General features: G+C 34.1%; 1 protein-coding gene across 50 annotated transcripts in view; it reads right to left on the reverse strand.

Annotated features, from left to right (window-relative positions):
• Positions 1–18,171, reverse strand: part of ABI2 (abl interactor 2) — an 84,931-nt gene that overhangs the window by 37,726 nt on the left and 29,034 nt on the right. For 19 of the 50 annotated variants that reach the window (XM_045851835.1, XM_045851792.1, XM_045851769.1 and 16 more), the window contains exons 2-3: positions 16,152–16,319; positions 5,017–5,193 (exon numbers count right to left, since the gene is read on the reverse strand). In XM_045851835.1, the coding sequence (XP_045707791.1) occupies positions 5,017–5,193; positions 16,152–16,319 (345 nt within the window). Of the gene's footprint in view, positions 1–3,446; positions 3,465–5,016; positions 5,194–5,333; positions 5,376–7,787; positions 7,807–14,957; positions 14,976–16,151; positions 16,320–18,171 lie in introns of those variants that run through there. The other 31 variants (XM_045851752.1, XM_045851747.1, XM_045851579.1 and 28 more) reach the window with 5 other exon arrangements.

Below are 18,171 nucleotides of genomic sequence, written 5' to 3' on the forward strand. Positions count from 1 at the left end.
GAAATAACCCAAGATAGAGAAATGAGAGTAAGATATCAGGAGTAAAGATGGACAAACTCCTGCCTGACTTTGAAAATCGTTTCTGACAGCTGACTTTTGCCAAATAGAACTGGTGGCTCACGACTGGAACCGGCAAAACCAGATAGGTCTACCAGGGGTTGCTGTTAATACAGAGTTTTTTTTTCCCAACGTTGTACTAAATGAATGCTGTATCTGAAAGCTAGAAATATGAGGAGCATTTTATCATTCTCTGTAGTTAATAACCAACACTTGCTAAAGAACTGCACTCAAGTGAAAAACTTAACCCATAGTTTACATAGAGTTAAGTTACAGACCTTCAATATGCCAAGAAAAATTTTCAAGTGTTATATTTTTAACATATTATAAAATAAACCCATAACCACCTCCTTGTTAATTATATAGAATCGGCTTGTGCAATGTTCAACTGAAATACTACACTAACAGATAAGTCTTTACTATTTTTGATTAAACTAATACACTTACTTAAAAAGTACTTAAGTTTAGCTTCATTGACAACTTTACTGCTTTCAAAAGCAGAAAAATCCATTTAAAATATATCAGTAACAGAGTCTTAAAGCTCTTTTTACTATAAAAATAAGGGGTAGCCCTGTCTAGTGTGGCTCAATGGCCTGAGTGCTGGTCTGTGAACCAAAAAGTCGCTGGTTCAATTCCCAGTCAGGGCACATGCCTGGGTTGAGGGCCAGGTCCCCATTTGGGGGTGTTCGAGAGGCAACTGATTGATGTTTCTCTCCCTCTCTTTCTCCCTCCCTTCCCCTCTCTAAAAATAAATAAAATATTGAAAAAATAAAAAATAAAAATAAAAAGTAGGGAACAGAACCCCACTTCAAGGTACATTCCATTTTAACATGGCCTCTGGTACCTATTAAAACATTTCCAATACTGCATTCTATCCTTTGGCTTTTTAGGCCTTTTGTTGTAAAAATATCACCACATTGTGTTCAAAGGTGTTATCAATTACACTCTACAATGTTTTCCTCAGTCAACTGAAGAAAAAACAACCCAAATGTCAGATGAAAAGAACTATTAAACACCACAACATGAGGTATAAAATGTTAGAAATTCAACTTTTAAGCATGGAGGTCTCTTCTGAGTCAATTCTCACGTGTCTGACCCTAAAGTACAAACTTTGTTTAGTGTCTGTCCCAAAGGCATCAAATCTGACAGCAATGAGAGCAAAAGCAAAGCTCAAGAAGAGCTGAGGAGGAAATCAAAGTAGCAACGGTCCTACCGAACATCGGGCGGCTTCTAAGGCCCCTGATGTAATCCACAGGTCACCAAGAAGCTCAGCTGAAAAACTACTGGACTAGTTTGTTACTTGTAGTCCCTGACAACTTTAACTTTTTTTTTCTTTAATCCTATTTTATACCTTGATATATTCAATTATTCCATCAATCACCCTTGCAAAACCACTAGTCTTTTTTTTTCCAGCATAAAAGGAGAAATGATTTGCTATATGCAGACTAGTTTTTTCACTCTACTCTGTTTTGGTTTACCCCAAATTATTAATGTGCCTCAAGTTTATAGAGAGACAGACATATTCACAAATAGGAACAGGAAGAAAGGAAGACAGAGCATTGGCACAGTCTAGCTTCTAGGATAAACTCAGGGTACCCTCCCCACCCTGTCCACTCCGCTCAGGTACAGTAAAACCATCTACACTGTACAGAGCCACTGTACTCAAGAGTGGAGCTATTTGGTATAAAGAGCAAAGATGTTAAGGAGTCTTATCCAAAATCTTCCTTTCAAGGCCCTCTCATTTCCCACTCATTTTGGCCTATCTCCTACATGGAGATCCTGAATCCAGGATGATCAAGAAGAAATCATAGCAGGATTTGGAGGAAATGATCATAGAATAGTAGTAGCTTAGGCAAGCTGGTCTAAACTTTCAGGGAAAAGAATTGATCCATTTTTGTGCTTTTCCTTCAGTTAATCTCTGTGTACTTCATTCACTTTGGAGGCTAACACATCAATAATCATAATTTGAATACAGGCTTTAAAGGAAAAGAGCCAAGGTAGCCACATGGTTTTGGGTCTAGTTCTACCTATTTTATGCAAAAGGAACATCCTCACTATTCTACATGCTTCATTCACCAAAACTAGGGCATTTAGCCAACACTCTTCTAGGGGTATCCAACCTCTTGGTGTCTCTGGGCCACACTGGAAGAAGAGTTGTCTTGAGCCACACATTAAATACACTGCGACATGTAATCACACACAAAAAAACTTCACAATGTTTTAAGTAAATGTATGATTTTGTGTTGGGTCAAATTCATAACCACCCTGGGCTGCATATGGCATGCAGACCATGGGTTGGACACCCCTGGGGAAATCAATCACACAACACGAGCATTTGCCTGGGCTTCTCTAGTCATGTGTCCCTACCACAGAAATTTCTGTAACCCCATGGTTACTAGCTAGTTATAACTCAGATCTCAGTTATCCGGTCTTCTTGTTATCACTTTCTACACTGAAGACATGGCAAACAACTGAGTATTTGAAAAGAAGTCATACAATTCACCTAAGGGGGGGGGGGGGGGACAAAGGAAATGCACGGTCAGTTTGGTGAAAATTTTAGTAACATACTATTTGACAGATTTCTTGAATATACTAGAATGTCTTTTACTGTTAAACCTCCAAAATACTACAATAAAATGTTACTTAAACAAATAACAAAAGGAAATATTTCTCTAATTCTTAACTTGGATTTTGTGAAACATTATCATGCACTTTTTATGTTTTGCATATAATAGTTTGAAAACTCTTAAAGTGATTTTATACTGAAACACATATTTCACATAGCAATTTAAGAAAAAAGACTAATTTTGTTTTTTTAAAATACGTGATACTGCAACTTAAAAAAAAATCCTGTAACAATATTTTCCGCTTCTCAATTTCTTTACATTAAGAGTCAAGAGATAATGATATAATGGCCACAAGATATATAATGAAGCACACCATTTATAGAATAAAAAAGCTATTACACAGGGGGAGGGTTAAATAAAGCACATTCGTTGGCTCTCCAATCCATAACAAAATGTCTACATTTACAAAATCCAGCTAACTTTATTTCATAATGACATTTTATGATAGGATAACACACATTTCAGCTTTGAAAAATATATCAACATTGCAAAATAACCACTTATTAAATAAATATTTACTAAGCACCTAATGAACAGTCAGGCACTGTTCGAGGCACACACGATGGGGCAGTGAACAGACAAAATAACTGCCCTCATGGAACATAAAGACACCACAAAGCTGCACAACAAAAATAAAAAATAAGTAGAAAGAGGAATTATCCTTTGGTTTTAAAAGGCCAACTGCCACATAGCTCTACACTCCCCATATGTAATATTCTACATAAGAACAAAGAATGGAAATCCAGCCCTGGAATCTCTTACCTTAAATCTAAGCAACCACTTAATGCATAAATGGAGCAAATAAAAGAGGTAAGGAAAAAAAGCATTGAAAGGTTAGTTGGAACTTCAGGATGTGAAGAGAAAGGAAAAAACAAAGAAAAATCAAGTTAAGCATTTAGCATTAAAAAATAATGTTTCAGTAGATCATAGAAAGAGTGGTTAAAGCAGAATGTGTCATGAACAAGAGATTTTTGATGAAATTATATGACATTGTTTTATTCAAAAACTTAACTTTATTAAAGATTTCTTCAAATTAGTGACCTCTAAACACTAAAAGTTCAAACAATGAAAAAGACTACAGAGTCCCAAAACAATAATACTTTGCTTGAGAATTAAATAAGAATTGGAGTGGAAAAATCACCTTTTTTAATTATATAAGAGAACAAGCACAAAGATGAAGTGTGCACACCCTCTTATACATTCTAAGTGCCTTTTAGTCATTAGATTCTGGCAGTGCACTAAAATTTTCTATTAGCAGTTGCTAGCCTTGAATAAATTTCAAAAGGTTTTCCCAAGTTAGAATAAATTTCAGTTATTAATTATCCATCTAATTACACATCTTATTTTAACATGCTTTAATACAGTAATCTAAAATGCATGTAGGTATTCATTATAAAATTAAATATCAAATTCCAAATAATAGTGATTATCAAAATTCTGAGGAAAAAAAATATTTTTTTAAAAACTTTACACTGTACATTTTCATTCACCTAAATCTAAATTAAAGTTAGATTTAACTGATTTCTAGCCATATTAGTGTAGGACATTTTTTTAATTTAAATTTGCTTACAGAGTCATAAATCAACTGCATAAACTAGTTTCACTTATAAGCATGTATATTTATTCAAAGTCACATTTGATAAGTCATTTCATTGTCTTTAAAATCACTGATGAAATGCAAACATTTGAGTAACTTTATACTCAGCTGAAACACCAAATACTTTCTTAAGTACTAATACCAATTTAAATAAAATTTATATACCCGTCAATTTTTGATCATGGTATTTTGTATACATAGCAGGCACTCAAATACACCTTAGAAGATAGCCAAAAAAATATAATGGCTATATATGCAAAAGCAGCAGGAATATTAATTCACATACTACTTTTATCTACACTATTCTTACTCAAAATGTTAAAATTATTTTAGAAAAATCAAAGTACATTTTTGTTTAATTATGTTCTTTCTAATGCCAAAAGTTGGCTGATAAATTTTTAAAATAAATACTTTAATAACACATTGAATGATTTTTAATCAGTTATATTAAAAAATTAGAAAGATTATACCACACTTATCATATATGTGAGGTGTTATCATAAATAATTAAGCAAATGCAATTCATTCAAAGATAACTATTTAAAACTGGAGAACACAGCACTAAGCAGCAGCAACTAAAGATAAAACTAGTTTATAGCAGTAGGGAATCTTCAGAACCGTAACTGGGCCAAGACTTGGCTCTCTAGGGAAGGAAAGATAATAGCTTCATTTTCCAAGAAGTTAGTTCCAATTTGGGCTATTGTTTTTAAAAAACTTGACAAAAATTATACTTACCTTTACTCCATGTCCAATATCATCTAGAATTGTATAGTCAATAGGTTTTCTAATATAACGAACTGGTCGTTCAAGGTTGGCTGGAGCAATAATCTTATGTGTCCTTGAAGTGTTTTTATTGGTAGTCAAAATACCAATTTCTCTTCTTGCAACTTTCTCTTTATGAATATCAACGGTCTGAAAAATATAAATGTAACACAAAAATGTATAGCTCTAATATCCAGAAAAGTCAACATAAATGTTCAAAAGATTTAATATCATAATTCATATTCTTAACCACAACTGTTCAGTTTTCTCCTTTTTGGACCATTACTGACTTTCTCCAGTTTTAGACTAAAACAGGGGTTGGAATACCGTGGCTGGCAGATGAAGTACGGCCCACCGCCTGTTCTTCACAACCCAAAAGCTACAAGTTGTGTTTATATTTTTAATGGTTGAAAAAGTAGAAAGAAAAATAATGCTGTTATGTGTAAAAATTACATGGAATTCAAATTTCAGTTTCCACAAATAAAATGTTATTGGAACCCCGCCATTCTACCTGCTTATGTATCCCCACACTACAATGGCACAGATGAGTAGTTCTAACAGAGACCTGACAGCCTGCAAAGCCTCAGGTGCTTATCAGCTAGGCGGTTACAGAAAAAGTGTGCCACCCAGTGGGTTAAAGCATGCTGTGTTTTCTCCCCATAATTAAGAGTTAGCCAAATGTAATGATTAAGAAAGCCCTAGTGGTTAATCTGGTTACACTGAAAAATAACCTATGATATAATTTCTAATTTTTAATCTATGAAAGTAAACGCTTTTAAAAAGGGAGGTTAAAATACAGTTTTACTTAGGTAAAATGGCTTGTATTTTATCATGACACAAAGATTCTAAAATATTTCATTATTTTATATATTAAATATTCACATAGATTACATGTGCCTTTACTCACAGTCTTCTATTTGCTAATAGAGGATGAATTTCTCTACAAACTTATACAATTAATAAAACAGCATTTCTCAAACTGCAGGTTGCAATTTAGTGGGATGTGAGCAGCAGTTATCTTAAATGAAATAAAATAGAAATATCACACTGTAAATACACATAGTACTAAGTATTGTTTCTTGAAACATTTATTTGTTACATATATAAAAATGTACAGAGTTGTGTACTGGGTACAATGTAAAATGTTATTTTTAGTGTGGGTTGCAATCCAAAGGTTTGGAATACACTTTACTAAAACTGTTCACATCTCTTCCCACCGTTCCTGCCTGAAGCAGCAAGTAATACACACTTGCTAATTCCTTCCCAGCCCTACTTCAATTTTCCCCTTCTAAAAGAAGAACCAGGTAATAACATAGAAGTGGAAAGAAATGATGATAACCATCATGACATTATTGAATACCACTTTTAAAAATCTGAAAGCTGATGACTTATCTTTCTAAACTACCTAAAATATGAAGGAAACTTGAAACAAATTCAAAGCCTATTTCAACCAAGAGATCTTAAAAGCAATATAATCTATAAGCTTCAGAACTAATAAATATCTAAATAAAGCATCAAATCAAAGACTAGCTGAGGTAGTATAACCTTATCACTTTAAGTATTTCTTTTTAAGACAAAAATAACCTGAGCTTTTTCTGTGCATGTTGGGTATATTATGAAATCTGCTTTCTTTGTCAACGGCTTGGGGGAGCTATAACAGAGAAAAGAACTTTGCACATTAGTAATGATACTGGAATTTACTTATTTTAACTTCAGAGAAATGGAAACAAATCTCATCCTGAATTAATTTGTAATGAGTCATCCTGAATCATTAAAAATATAGACTGGGAGGATTTCACACTTAAGTATGTTTCAAAATAAACAAAAACCAAATAAAATATGCACTTATTTTTATGAAACTGGTCTTTGTCATATTAATAAAAGATTATCAGAATGCAGTCCTTGAAACACTGTTTCTACTATACTTGGTTTTAAGAAATGTAATTATCTTATTTAGAAATAAAACCATAAGAATGCAAACCCAAACAACTATAATAAAATTCTTAAGACTATAGCAAATTGGAACTTTAATTTCAAATTTTCATGCTGGAAACATTAATAAATTTCTGGAAAATTAAAAGGAGGGAGCAACTTTCCACTTATTGCTTACATTAATATACAAGTAGCCCAAAACAATACAGACCTTTATGGTAACAATAAAAGGAGGACCAACATAGCAAAGGAAAAGATCTCAAGCCTATAATCCTAAGTAAGGGATAGTTACTATTATAGCATAAAATTGGCCTCTTAGCTTCCTGGGAGAGAAGGCAAAGTAGAAATATGAGTTGCAAGGAAATGTACCCCTTTATCAAGAAACTGAAAATTTTTTCAGCATTAAACTCTAAATGGAAATGGATGAAGGAACTACAAAGAGAAAAATGTTCTTTTTTTGCTTCTTATATTAATTCTCAGTAAAAAAATAAAGGCATATTTTAAAGTAATTCTCAACACATGTCTATAGAAAGTCAAAATATGTTAGTTTGGCTATATAATGTTTCTAGTTGTCTACTTTAGAAGAATGACTATATCTTAGAAAAATTAGAGCAAGATTTCTCAGCATAGACATTACTGACATTTTGGGACATAAATTCTTCGTTGTGGGGGGCTGTCCTGAGCACCGCAGGGTGGGAATGAAGCAGCATCCCAGTAAATACCTGCAGCACACCCTGCCTCAGGCTGTGACAAGGAAAACGGCTGACACTGCCAAATGTTCCTCTGAAGGTAAAAATGCCCTGGTTGAGAGCCAATAAAGTAGAAGACAGACTAATTTGCTGGACCCCTACATTATCATTTTTTACTCTCAACTATCAATTGTTTCCAAACTTTAAACAAGCATTGACTAAAGATTAATACCTCTAGTGAATGCCTAAGTATAGATATTTGGTGTCATTAACTTTTTAAAAATATCTACAGTAATAAAAATAATGTATGATTAAGAAAATCAAAGAATATAATTTGTATTCTTGCCACCCCACTACTACACTGGATTAAACTATAGGATTTTCTTGGATAGAATCAAAAATACCTTCAGAAAATAGCTATGGTTTTATCTGGAGTCCAAATAATAACTTAATGGAGAATAAATCTATTCCATAAGTAAGATGAAAGTGTGGTCTAGAAGTTTCTGAAGTTTTTAGCAATCACTTGTGTCAAATTTTTCAGAGCTTTCTCTTGTGGAAAATACTGGCCAAATAGCCAAAAAGTTCATTTGGTTTTTACCATAAGATGGCTCTAATAGTGCTTAATCGTCTTTAACTTCATTTGAAACAGTTTTCTTCAGCTGTATTATGACAGCTGTCATATCAGCATGTATTTAAAAACAACTTATCAAAATTGGTGTATTTTTGTAGTCATTTTATACTGAAGACAGAATACACATTTTCGGCATATTAACTTTTATTTCAAGAAATGTGAAAAAGCAACTGAAATGCAAGGAAAAAAAAATTTGTGCAGTTCTGTGACTGATCAAATGTGTCAAAAGTGGTTTGCAAACTTTCATGCTGGAGATTCCTTGCCAGACAATGCTCCACAGTTGGGTAGATCAGCTGAATTTGATAGTGATCAAACTGAGACTTTAATTGAGAACAATCGATGTTATACCACATGGGAGCTAGCCGACATACTCAAAATATCCAAATCAATAAAGTTATTGGTGAAAATATAAAATGTGTCTTTTATTTTATGGGAAAAAATATACAGACTTTTTGGCAAATGCAATAATCATATTCAAATTAAACAGAGTAACATAATGAACACCCCAACGTTTACCTAAAATCCAGCTTTAACATTCATGAACTCGGGGCAGTTATCGGCTTTAAGAGACCTTTTGTAGAGTTCCTACAATGTATATTTAACAAAAATGTGGTTACTATGTTTTTCCAAAATCAAACTCATACCTATCAGAAATCACTGTTTTTGCCTTCATAATATTTGACGTTATAATTCTAAAATGCATTAGGTTAAATTCAGCATTGATACTTCGGGAGAATTTTAATAAGAAAAAAAGTATTTCAATTTCATTCTGGTTTTCTTTTTTTTTCCTTTTCATCCTGGTTTTCTAAAGTTACTACAGGCATAGTTTGGTTTATTACACTTAGCTTTATTGTGTTTCACAGGTGTTGGCATTTTTTTATAACATATTGTAGGCAAGATGCTCCAGCACCAGCAAAAAGATTATATAACCAACTTTACTGCAGTGGTCTGGAACCAAAACCACAATATTGCCAAGGTATGACTGTAGTTATATGATAAAATAAACTTACTTTTATTTAGAAAAGGCTCAATTATAGCACCCACCTATGGCAAGTAAACATGTTTCGCTAGCAAAGAAGATCAAAACTAATGCAAGTATACTGCTATTAATACTATTATTGTTTGCTGCTTGTTAAGCAACTGTGCAGGACTTAAACATCTATTATTACTCACACACACTTAATTTGCTTCTCCATCCTTCTCACTGCTATTGCCAAGCTGGTCTTGCATGCTCTGCTGCAGGTTCCCTCCATGACACATCAGCCACACAGAGCCAAACCCGCGTTCCTCCAGGATATGTTTTATTATCTTGAGATAATCTGACTCCCAGCTCCCTTGCAAGCCTAAGACCCACCCCCACATCTCCATCCTGGATCCAAGCATGTGCTCAGGCCACAGCAGATGACAGGAAGGTACCAGACAGTATTTTGTTTTAGGTTTACCCATGCATTGTTGTTTCCCATTACCACAGACAATCGAGAGCTGACTGTACTGGATAGCACTACCTCAGTTGGCTGCCCATCAGTGTGGGAAAACATGCGCAATCAAACGGTTACAGTTGATTAACTCAACTGAGCTGGCTGCTTTTAAATATAGCTCAATGTTTTCATTAGTAAGTTAATGTTTCAAATGAGCATTTAATTATTCAAATTACAGCATGCTTTAAATTATTCTCCTTTCATAAAACAAATCAGTAACAAACTGAACTGGGTAATTTTCAGTTATTCATTTTTTATGAAATGATATAAACTATACATATGAAACTAACTAGGAACTATATAAGTCCTCCTTTCTATGCATAATTAAAAACTGATAACCTTTAGTGGGATTTCCTTAATTTGGGAAATTTTAAACAAGGATATATATACATACATATATATATCTCCATATCCATATATACATATATATCCGTATCTTGAAGAGTCTTTTTTTAAACAAAAAAATTATCTTACATGTTAAGTTTCTCAGGGTTTAGATTTTCCACTTTCAGTACCTAACTCTTCAGAAGAATTACTTCCATTCTTCTATTATTTTATAATCATTCTTTCTGATCTCCTTTGCTTGCTACCTGCTAACTACCTGAACACTTGGACCAATCTAGTCTGCACCTAGGAGCATGAGAGAAACACCACCCTGTCTTCACACTGCCTTCTGACCTCTCATGATCTTCTTCTGCGTCATGATAAACTGAACAGGCAGTACTGACTGTTTTCAGTAGTTGAGAAAAGAGACAGGACTGGCTTTAAGAATTTTTATTTCACAAGTTTATTAAGAATTTTAGTTTGAAGAATGTTTTATAAGCCTTTTTTTAAACTTACCATAAAGGGACACTAACTTATGGACACAGTAAATAGCATTCATTCTTACACATAATGATATACTGACTAAAAGTAGTTATGTATACTTGTAAAAGTATTCAGTAAAATTAAATGTGTGCTCTGATAACTCCATTTTCTTGAAAATAGTTAATGTTAATTTAACTTCTAATCTCAGTTGAAGATTAAAATTTCAGTTAGTTTTTTAAAATATGCTTCCAAAGAACTGATATAACAGCAAGAAAGCTAGTGATAGAATTTCTTTAAAATTATGATCCTTAAAATACCTAAGGGAAACCACATCAAGAAACTATCCTGATACAGGCATACCTCAGAGACTTTGCAGGTTGAGTTCCAGAACACTGCAAAAAGCTAGTATCACAATAAAGTGAGTAACATAAATTTTTTGGTTTCCCAGTGCATAAAGTTATGTTTATACTATACTGCAGTCTATTAAATGTGCAACAGCATTGTGTCTATAAACAATGCACATACCTTAGTTAAAAAAACACTGTATTACTTAAAAAAATACCAATAATCATCTTAGCCCACTGGAAAAATAACACCAACAGACTTGGGTGATACAAGTTTGCCACAGACCTTCAATCTGTTTCTGTTTTTTTTTAAGTAATAAAATTGAAGTGCAATAAAATAAGGTATGCCTGTACTTCTGTATGGATATGGTAAGAGTGGTATAAATTAGTACACTATTTTATACTATATTGTTCTTTCGGGAAAAAATGCCTTATACTAAATATTCATAATCAACTGTCTTGTATTTCAAAATTCTGACATTTGGAGAATGGGCTATTACTTTGTTTTGGGGTTTTTTTGAAGTATTTCATCCTAATACCTAGCTGATAAAGTCATGAAATTCCCATCCTTAGATTCAAACTCAGGGAACCAGTTCAGTTACAGCATAGTGACAGACGGCTGAGGTCAGGGGGGCACAGACTGAAGTGAAGAGTGGAGCCAACAGAATAGAAAGAAAAAAAGTAAATTCAAATCAAGTATTATTTTTGGCAATCTCAGAAGAATAAAGATTCAAGATAAAGATAGCTCAGAAATCATCTCATCAGTCCTATCATTTTACAGATAAGTGAAGTTCAAAGAAGCCAAATGGCATCCAAATCAGCTGAAGAACCAAGGTGAAACCTAGATCACTCACCTCCCTCCCTCCCAGTCCTACTCAGTGTTCAGTTCCCCTACAATGGAGCAAAGAGCTAGAGCACTAGGAGGCTGAAATGTGATAAGGTTCTTAACCCAGGAGATAGGAAAAGGATACTGATGAGAAAAGGAATCAAATAGCTCAGATATATAATATTGACTGGTCCTGAACCAGTCTTCCAGACAAACATTATGATAACTCTTGATACCTACTACCATTCCAAAAAGCATGTTATCTTATCTTTGACCTGACTGAACCTCTACTTTGTTTCTTCAATTCATTCTACTCCCCAAACTTGGTATTTTTGCCCAAATTGAAAAAAAAAATCTACTCTCAAGATATCTTAAGAACCTTCTGGTTCCCACTAAGTACATAATAATATTTTTAATAAAGTATAATAATAATAAAATTTTAATACCAAGCATTTGGGAACAAAACAGTATTTTAGAGCAAGAACCTGCAAACTACAGCCTACATGCCAAATCTAGCTCAAGGCTGCTTTTATATGGCCCACAAGCTAAGAATGGTTTTTTATATTTTTAAACAGTTGTTTAAAAACATATACATACAAAGAACAATATGAGACTGAGACCATATGTGGCCCAGAAAGCCTAAAATATTATCTGTCCCTTTATTTTTTTTTAAGATCTTAACTTATTTATTTTAGAGAGAGGGGAAGAGAGGGAGAAAGAAAGGGAAAGAAACATCGATGCTGGAAACATGGATCAGCTGCCTCTCACATGCCCCTGCCAGGGACCTGGCCTACAACCTTGGCACATGCCCTGACTGGAAATAAAACCAGTGACCTTTCGGTTTGCAGGACAACACCCAATCCACTGAGCCATACCAGGAAGGGCTTATCTGTCCCTTTACAGAAAAAGTTTTCCAATCCTTGCTTTAGAGTATTTACTGAGTATTTGCTTTATAAACAGAAAATATTTTCTCTTAAACTACAGAATAATCTTTCAGCCTAAAAAGCACTGAATAGTTTTGACATTCAATTGACTTTTAAAACAAAGAACTTGCCCTGGCTAGTGTGGCTTTGTGGGTTGGGCATTATCCTGTAAACCAAGGAGTCTCCGTCACCAGTTCGATTCCCATTCAGCACATATGCCTGGGTTGCAGGCCAGGTCCCCAGTTGGGTGTGTGCAAGAGGCAGCGGATCGATGTTTTTCTCACATACTGATGTTTCTCTCTCCTTCTCCCTCCCTTCCCCTCTCCATAAAAAATAAAATTTTTAAAAATCTTTAAAAATACCTGGCTGGCATAGCTCAGTGGATTGAGCGCGAGCTGCGAACCAAAGTGTCCCAGGTTCGATTCCCAGTCAGGGTACATGCCTGGGTTGTAGGCCATGACCCCCAGCAACTGCACATTAATGTTTCTCTCTCTCTCTCTAGCTCCCTCCCTTTCCTTTCTAAAAATAAATAAATAAAATCTTTTTTAAAATCTTTAAAGATAAATAAAACAAAATAAAAGAACTTTCTGTGCATTAATATAATTGAAAAATTTCAATCCTTAGGATAGATGCTAAAAATACATAATTTTTTAAAAATTTACTCTTTATTTCATAAATTTAGCCTCCGTCTGCTTGTTTTCCCTATTCAACCCCTCACCCAACATACTGTTTTGCATAAACCTAACAGCTGTTGTACAATTACAGATCTCTCACCTCTTCAGATATTGTCTTTCCAACACTCAACTGCAGAGGAAGACTCTTCAACATACATGCACACCTGACAGCTCTGAGGCTCCTGTTATTTCCGACCTACTAATCCCTATCCATTCATCTCTATTGTGCTTTATTTATTCCCTTATAACAACTTTAAAAGCTAGTATTAATTAGACCATATAAACTAAGTATAAATTTATGATACTCAAAACAAAAATTCTCATTTAATGAATTAATATACAAAATTACAACCTAAAGTAGACTTATTTGCCCTCCTCCTTAATGCTGCTACATTTCTCTACTAAAGAACTACAGAATTCTAATCAGAAAATACACAATTATCTTTCATGGTCATTTGCTTGTTGTCATCATCCACCCTCACAATCTCTCCTACTCCTACAAACTATAAAAAATTGTCCCTCCATTTTAGAAACTATTATATACTATTTCTCTTCTACATTTGCAGTTCCTTCTATCTTTTTGGGTCCTTTGGCTTTAAACATGCAGAAACTTTAAGTCTCTGAAGTATAACTTTGAAATTCTATATCAAATTATCAATCAACATATCTCCTTCTACAGAAAACCATTTAATAATATTCTTAATCATTTAAAATTCCACTTATTATTTCCACTAGGAGGTATTTTCAAAATGAAAAGACTCTCATTAAAATTCACAAATTAAAAAAAAAACAAAACCTCACCAATTCTTTGTTGTTGTGTTCTGAGTTTTTTGGTTTTGTTTTATATTGTTTTGTTTAAGTGACACAGCAATACAACATGCAATAAATTACTCAATGTCTATAGAAGTTTATATGGGATAGAAGAAACCCTATAGTGGCAAATTCAGATTTAAGATTAAATAACATTAAATATGAAACTCCTCTAAATCAATCTGATGAATTTTCTAATAACAGAAATGTAACTGAAATCTGTAACAGATTCAATGATCTGGCTTCTCTTTTTTTCTTTAAGATTTTATTTATTTATTTTTAGAGAGAGAGGAAGGGAGGGAGAAAGAAAGGGAGAGAAATATCAATGTGTGGTTGCTCTAGAGTGCCCCCTACTGGGGACCTGGCCAGCAACCGAGGCGTGTGCCCTAGACTGGGAATCAAATTGGAAACCTTTTGGTTTGCAGGCCAGCACTCAATCCACTGAGCCACACCAGCCAGGGCCAATTATCTGGCTTCCAGCTGATTTAATTTCAGAAATTAAACTTTAGAATTTGAAAACTTATTGGATTAGTCAATGTCAGAAGCATCCTAAACTCTAAATATGTATTTTAAAAGATATTTAAAAAGATAATATGCCCACTTTAAAACTCTTTTTATTCCAGAACAGTTACAATTATCTGGGTCTAAAAAGGATGCTGGCCCTTGCCCGATGGCTGGGTTGCTTGGAACACCATCCTGTACAACAAAAGGTTGCAGGTTCAATTCTTGGTCAGGGCACATACCTACTGGAGGCAATTGATCTACATCTGTCTGTCTGTCTCTCTCTTTCTCTCCCCTACTCCACCCCTTTCCTCTCTCTCTAAAAAAAAAATCACTAAAAACACATCCTTGGGTGAGGATTATAAAGGGTGTTGAATACTACCCACATTATTCAAATGACAAGTGCTAAAATAGAAAACCTGAAAAGATCCTATGAAAGAGAAGCAGACAGATCAAAATCTTTATTTTCTGAATGTTATGAAAAGTGCATTTTGCAATTATAAATTTGCTTTTCATTGCAGAATTATTTTAAATGGCCCCAAAATAGAGAAATGGTTAGCAAAGCTATGATATATACATGTAACAGTATGCAGCGACTGAAAATGTTTATGAAGAGCTTATACGAAATCACGGAAAGATGTCTGTTGTAAAAGACCAGAATCCAAAATTCTATACATAACATAATCACAACTACACTTTAAAAACTATTTAAAAGAAAAAGTATTGGGAAAAAATCTATCAAAACAGTTACAGTGAAGAATTTGAGCAGTAAGGAAATGGTTTTTTTTCCCATCTATTTCTCTTTGTCTTTCTATACTCATGAGCATGACTTTTACAATAAAAAAGTAGAATACTGATTTTTTTAAAGTTCTATATAAAGATAATTTTATAAGGTCACTGATTATTTTAGGATATGGTACCATGCTGGTAAACAAAAATCCTACCAACAGCTATCACATTTATATTTTTAAAAAGATAATAAAAAGTGTGATTGGCTAAAAGTCAGAAGAAATAAAAATTTTCATCCCAAGGCTGATTTTTTTTTAACACCCCACTTAAGGATATGTTTAGTGATTTTTAGAGAGGGGGAGAGAAACATCAATTGATTGCCTCCCATATGCACCCTGACTGGGGATGGAACATGCAACCTAGGTATGTGCCCTGACCGGGAATCCAACCTGCAACCTTTTGGTGTACAAGACAACACTCCAAACAAGTGAACCACCCAGCTAGAACCTCAAAGCTGATTATTTTAACATGACAATTGAGTTGTAATAGAAACCATTAAAATTTACTTCCCTATCAAAATCAGAGAAGATAATCACTCCACAAAAAGACAGAATTAAAAAAAAACACTGATTTTGTAATATTGAGTTTGTACTTTCCAACTCATACACAAGTTAACTCACATAATAAAGACTGCCAGCATCACAGATTGCCTGTGTTTATTAAGTGTTTCCTCAAAACAAAGTAGGAAAATAGTGTTGTCTCACTTGTGAAATATGATTGATTGATGATTCCATCCTTCGTAGCTGGGATGCCTGGATATCCAGCATCTGCAGTACATTGTTGGCCAAGGTATTTATCAGATAGGCAACACTTGCTAAGGACTGGGTGGTATAGGCTTTGGTTTCTTCTAGGGCTCGCTGCTTATCTGCTGACTAGGAGAAAAAAAACAATCATTAATTCAAAGATAACCCATTCTATCAAACTAATCAATAATCATACTCATAAAAACAATTCTGCTATTGAACCTACACACACTAGCTAAAAATGTTCTGAAGACTAATTATCAGTATGATGTAAATCCAACAACTAAACTGTTGACTAAGTTCACTAATGTTTTCATGTTGAATAAATACATCTTCCATAATACATCTATCTGTACAGATGCAAATAAAATCATGAAGCCATTATTTAAAATACAAGATCCAATGGATGCTTTTGAGCAATGACAGCTAGTTTACATAGCTTCCCAAGGTCACTGTTTAGAAAGGTAGCATTGATTTGAATGTATAAATTCCGGCCTACTTTTTTTATTTTCCTGAATTTCTTCTTTCCTTCCATTCTAACATGTGACATGTGAAATGTGGCTTTCATGTAATGTCTGATTTAAATAACAATGATAAAGCCCTGGCTGGTGTGGCTCAGTAGATTGAGTGTAGATCTGTGAACCAAAAGGTCACCAGTTTGATTCTCAGTCAGGGCACATGCCTGGGTGACAGGTCAGGTCCCCAGCTAGGGGTGTGCGAGAGGCAACCAACTGATGTCTGTCTTGCACAACAGTTTCTCTCCCTCTCTTTCTCCCTTTCCTTCCCCCCCCTCTCTAAAGAAATACATAAAATCTTTAAAAAATAATAATAAGATAACGATGATAAATAAAAAATGATAAAGTACATTAAAATGGCAAAACCATAATAAAAATTAAAATAAAAATAATGAAAGGACCCATTCTTCCAAAGCATTTGAAGTGTTATGACACTATGGGACATAAATTACCAAGTCTTTAAAATCTACTTGAAAACCAGAGAGTACACAGTAAAAAGTGATTATTTCCAAAGTCACAATTCAAAGCAATGGTAAAGATACATATGCTATGCTGCTAACACCAGCTTCTTGCCCTAGTTCTGTAGAAAGCTATGGTTCAGCAGAACATACACAAGCCTCTGAACCTTTTTTCTTAATGGCAGCTCTACTATTTACTAAAACATGTCAACTTGGCCCTGGCTTGTGTGGCTCAGTGGATTGAGTGCAGCCTGCAAAACAAGGGGTTGCTGGTTTGATTCCCAGTCAGGGCACATGCCTGGGGTTGCAGGCCAGATCCCTAGTAGGGGGGACACAAGGGGCAACCACACATGTTTATCTCCCCCCTGTCTTCCTCCCTTCCCTTCTCTAAAAATAAATAATAAAATCTTTAAAAAACTAAAAATAAAAAAAAGTTAAAGTGGACAAGACAGTTCCTCAATTTCTCAAGAGCAAACAAACCTCTGTATCAATCATTCTAAGTAGCTGTGAAACTCTAAGATAATGAATATAAACCCACTTTCTAAAACTACAAATCGTATCTATAACAACTGTCATCATCTTTGAATAGTTAATAACTATTCAAAAGTTATTGAATAGTTAAAGTTATTGAAAGTTAAAGTTATTAACTTTGAATAGTTATTAACTATTCAAAGTGCACCACATCCCAGTTTCCTCTCTCCCACACATTCAGGAGTCAGAATCAACAACCCTAGATAATAAGTTTCTCCAGGGGGAGAAAAACTGAAGCAGCAGCAGTTAACAAAATGATCAAATAATATCACTTTAATTTGAAAAGAGTTAAGAATCACTATATTAGCTTCTTATCTTTTCTATTCTAACCCTCAGTAACTTCAGTTTTATCAACACTTAAATTAACAACAGAGTTGAAACCAAATTTGGCTGAAGATAAATACTTTCAAAAAACACTACAGACTTCCAGTCTCTGGTGGTGTATATAGGGAGCTGGGAAGTTGGCACTCCATCATC

This window comes from Phyllostomus hastatus, unplaced genomic scaffold (genome assembly GCF_019186645.2).
Source record: "Phyllostomus hastatus isolate PE091 unplaced genomic scaffold, TTU_PhHast_1.1 phas_contig_137, whole genome shotgun sequence".
NCBI classification, from domain to species: domain Eukaryota; kingdom Metazoa; phylum Chordata; class Mammalia; order Chiroptera; family Phyllostomidae; genus Phyllostomus; species Phyllostomus hastatus.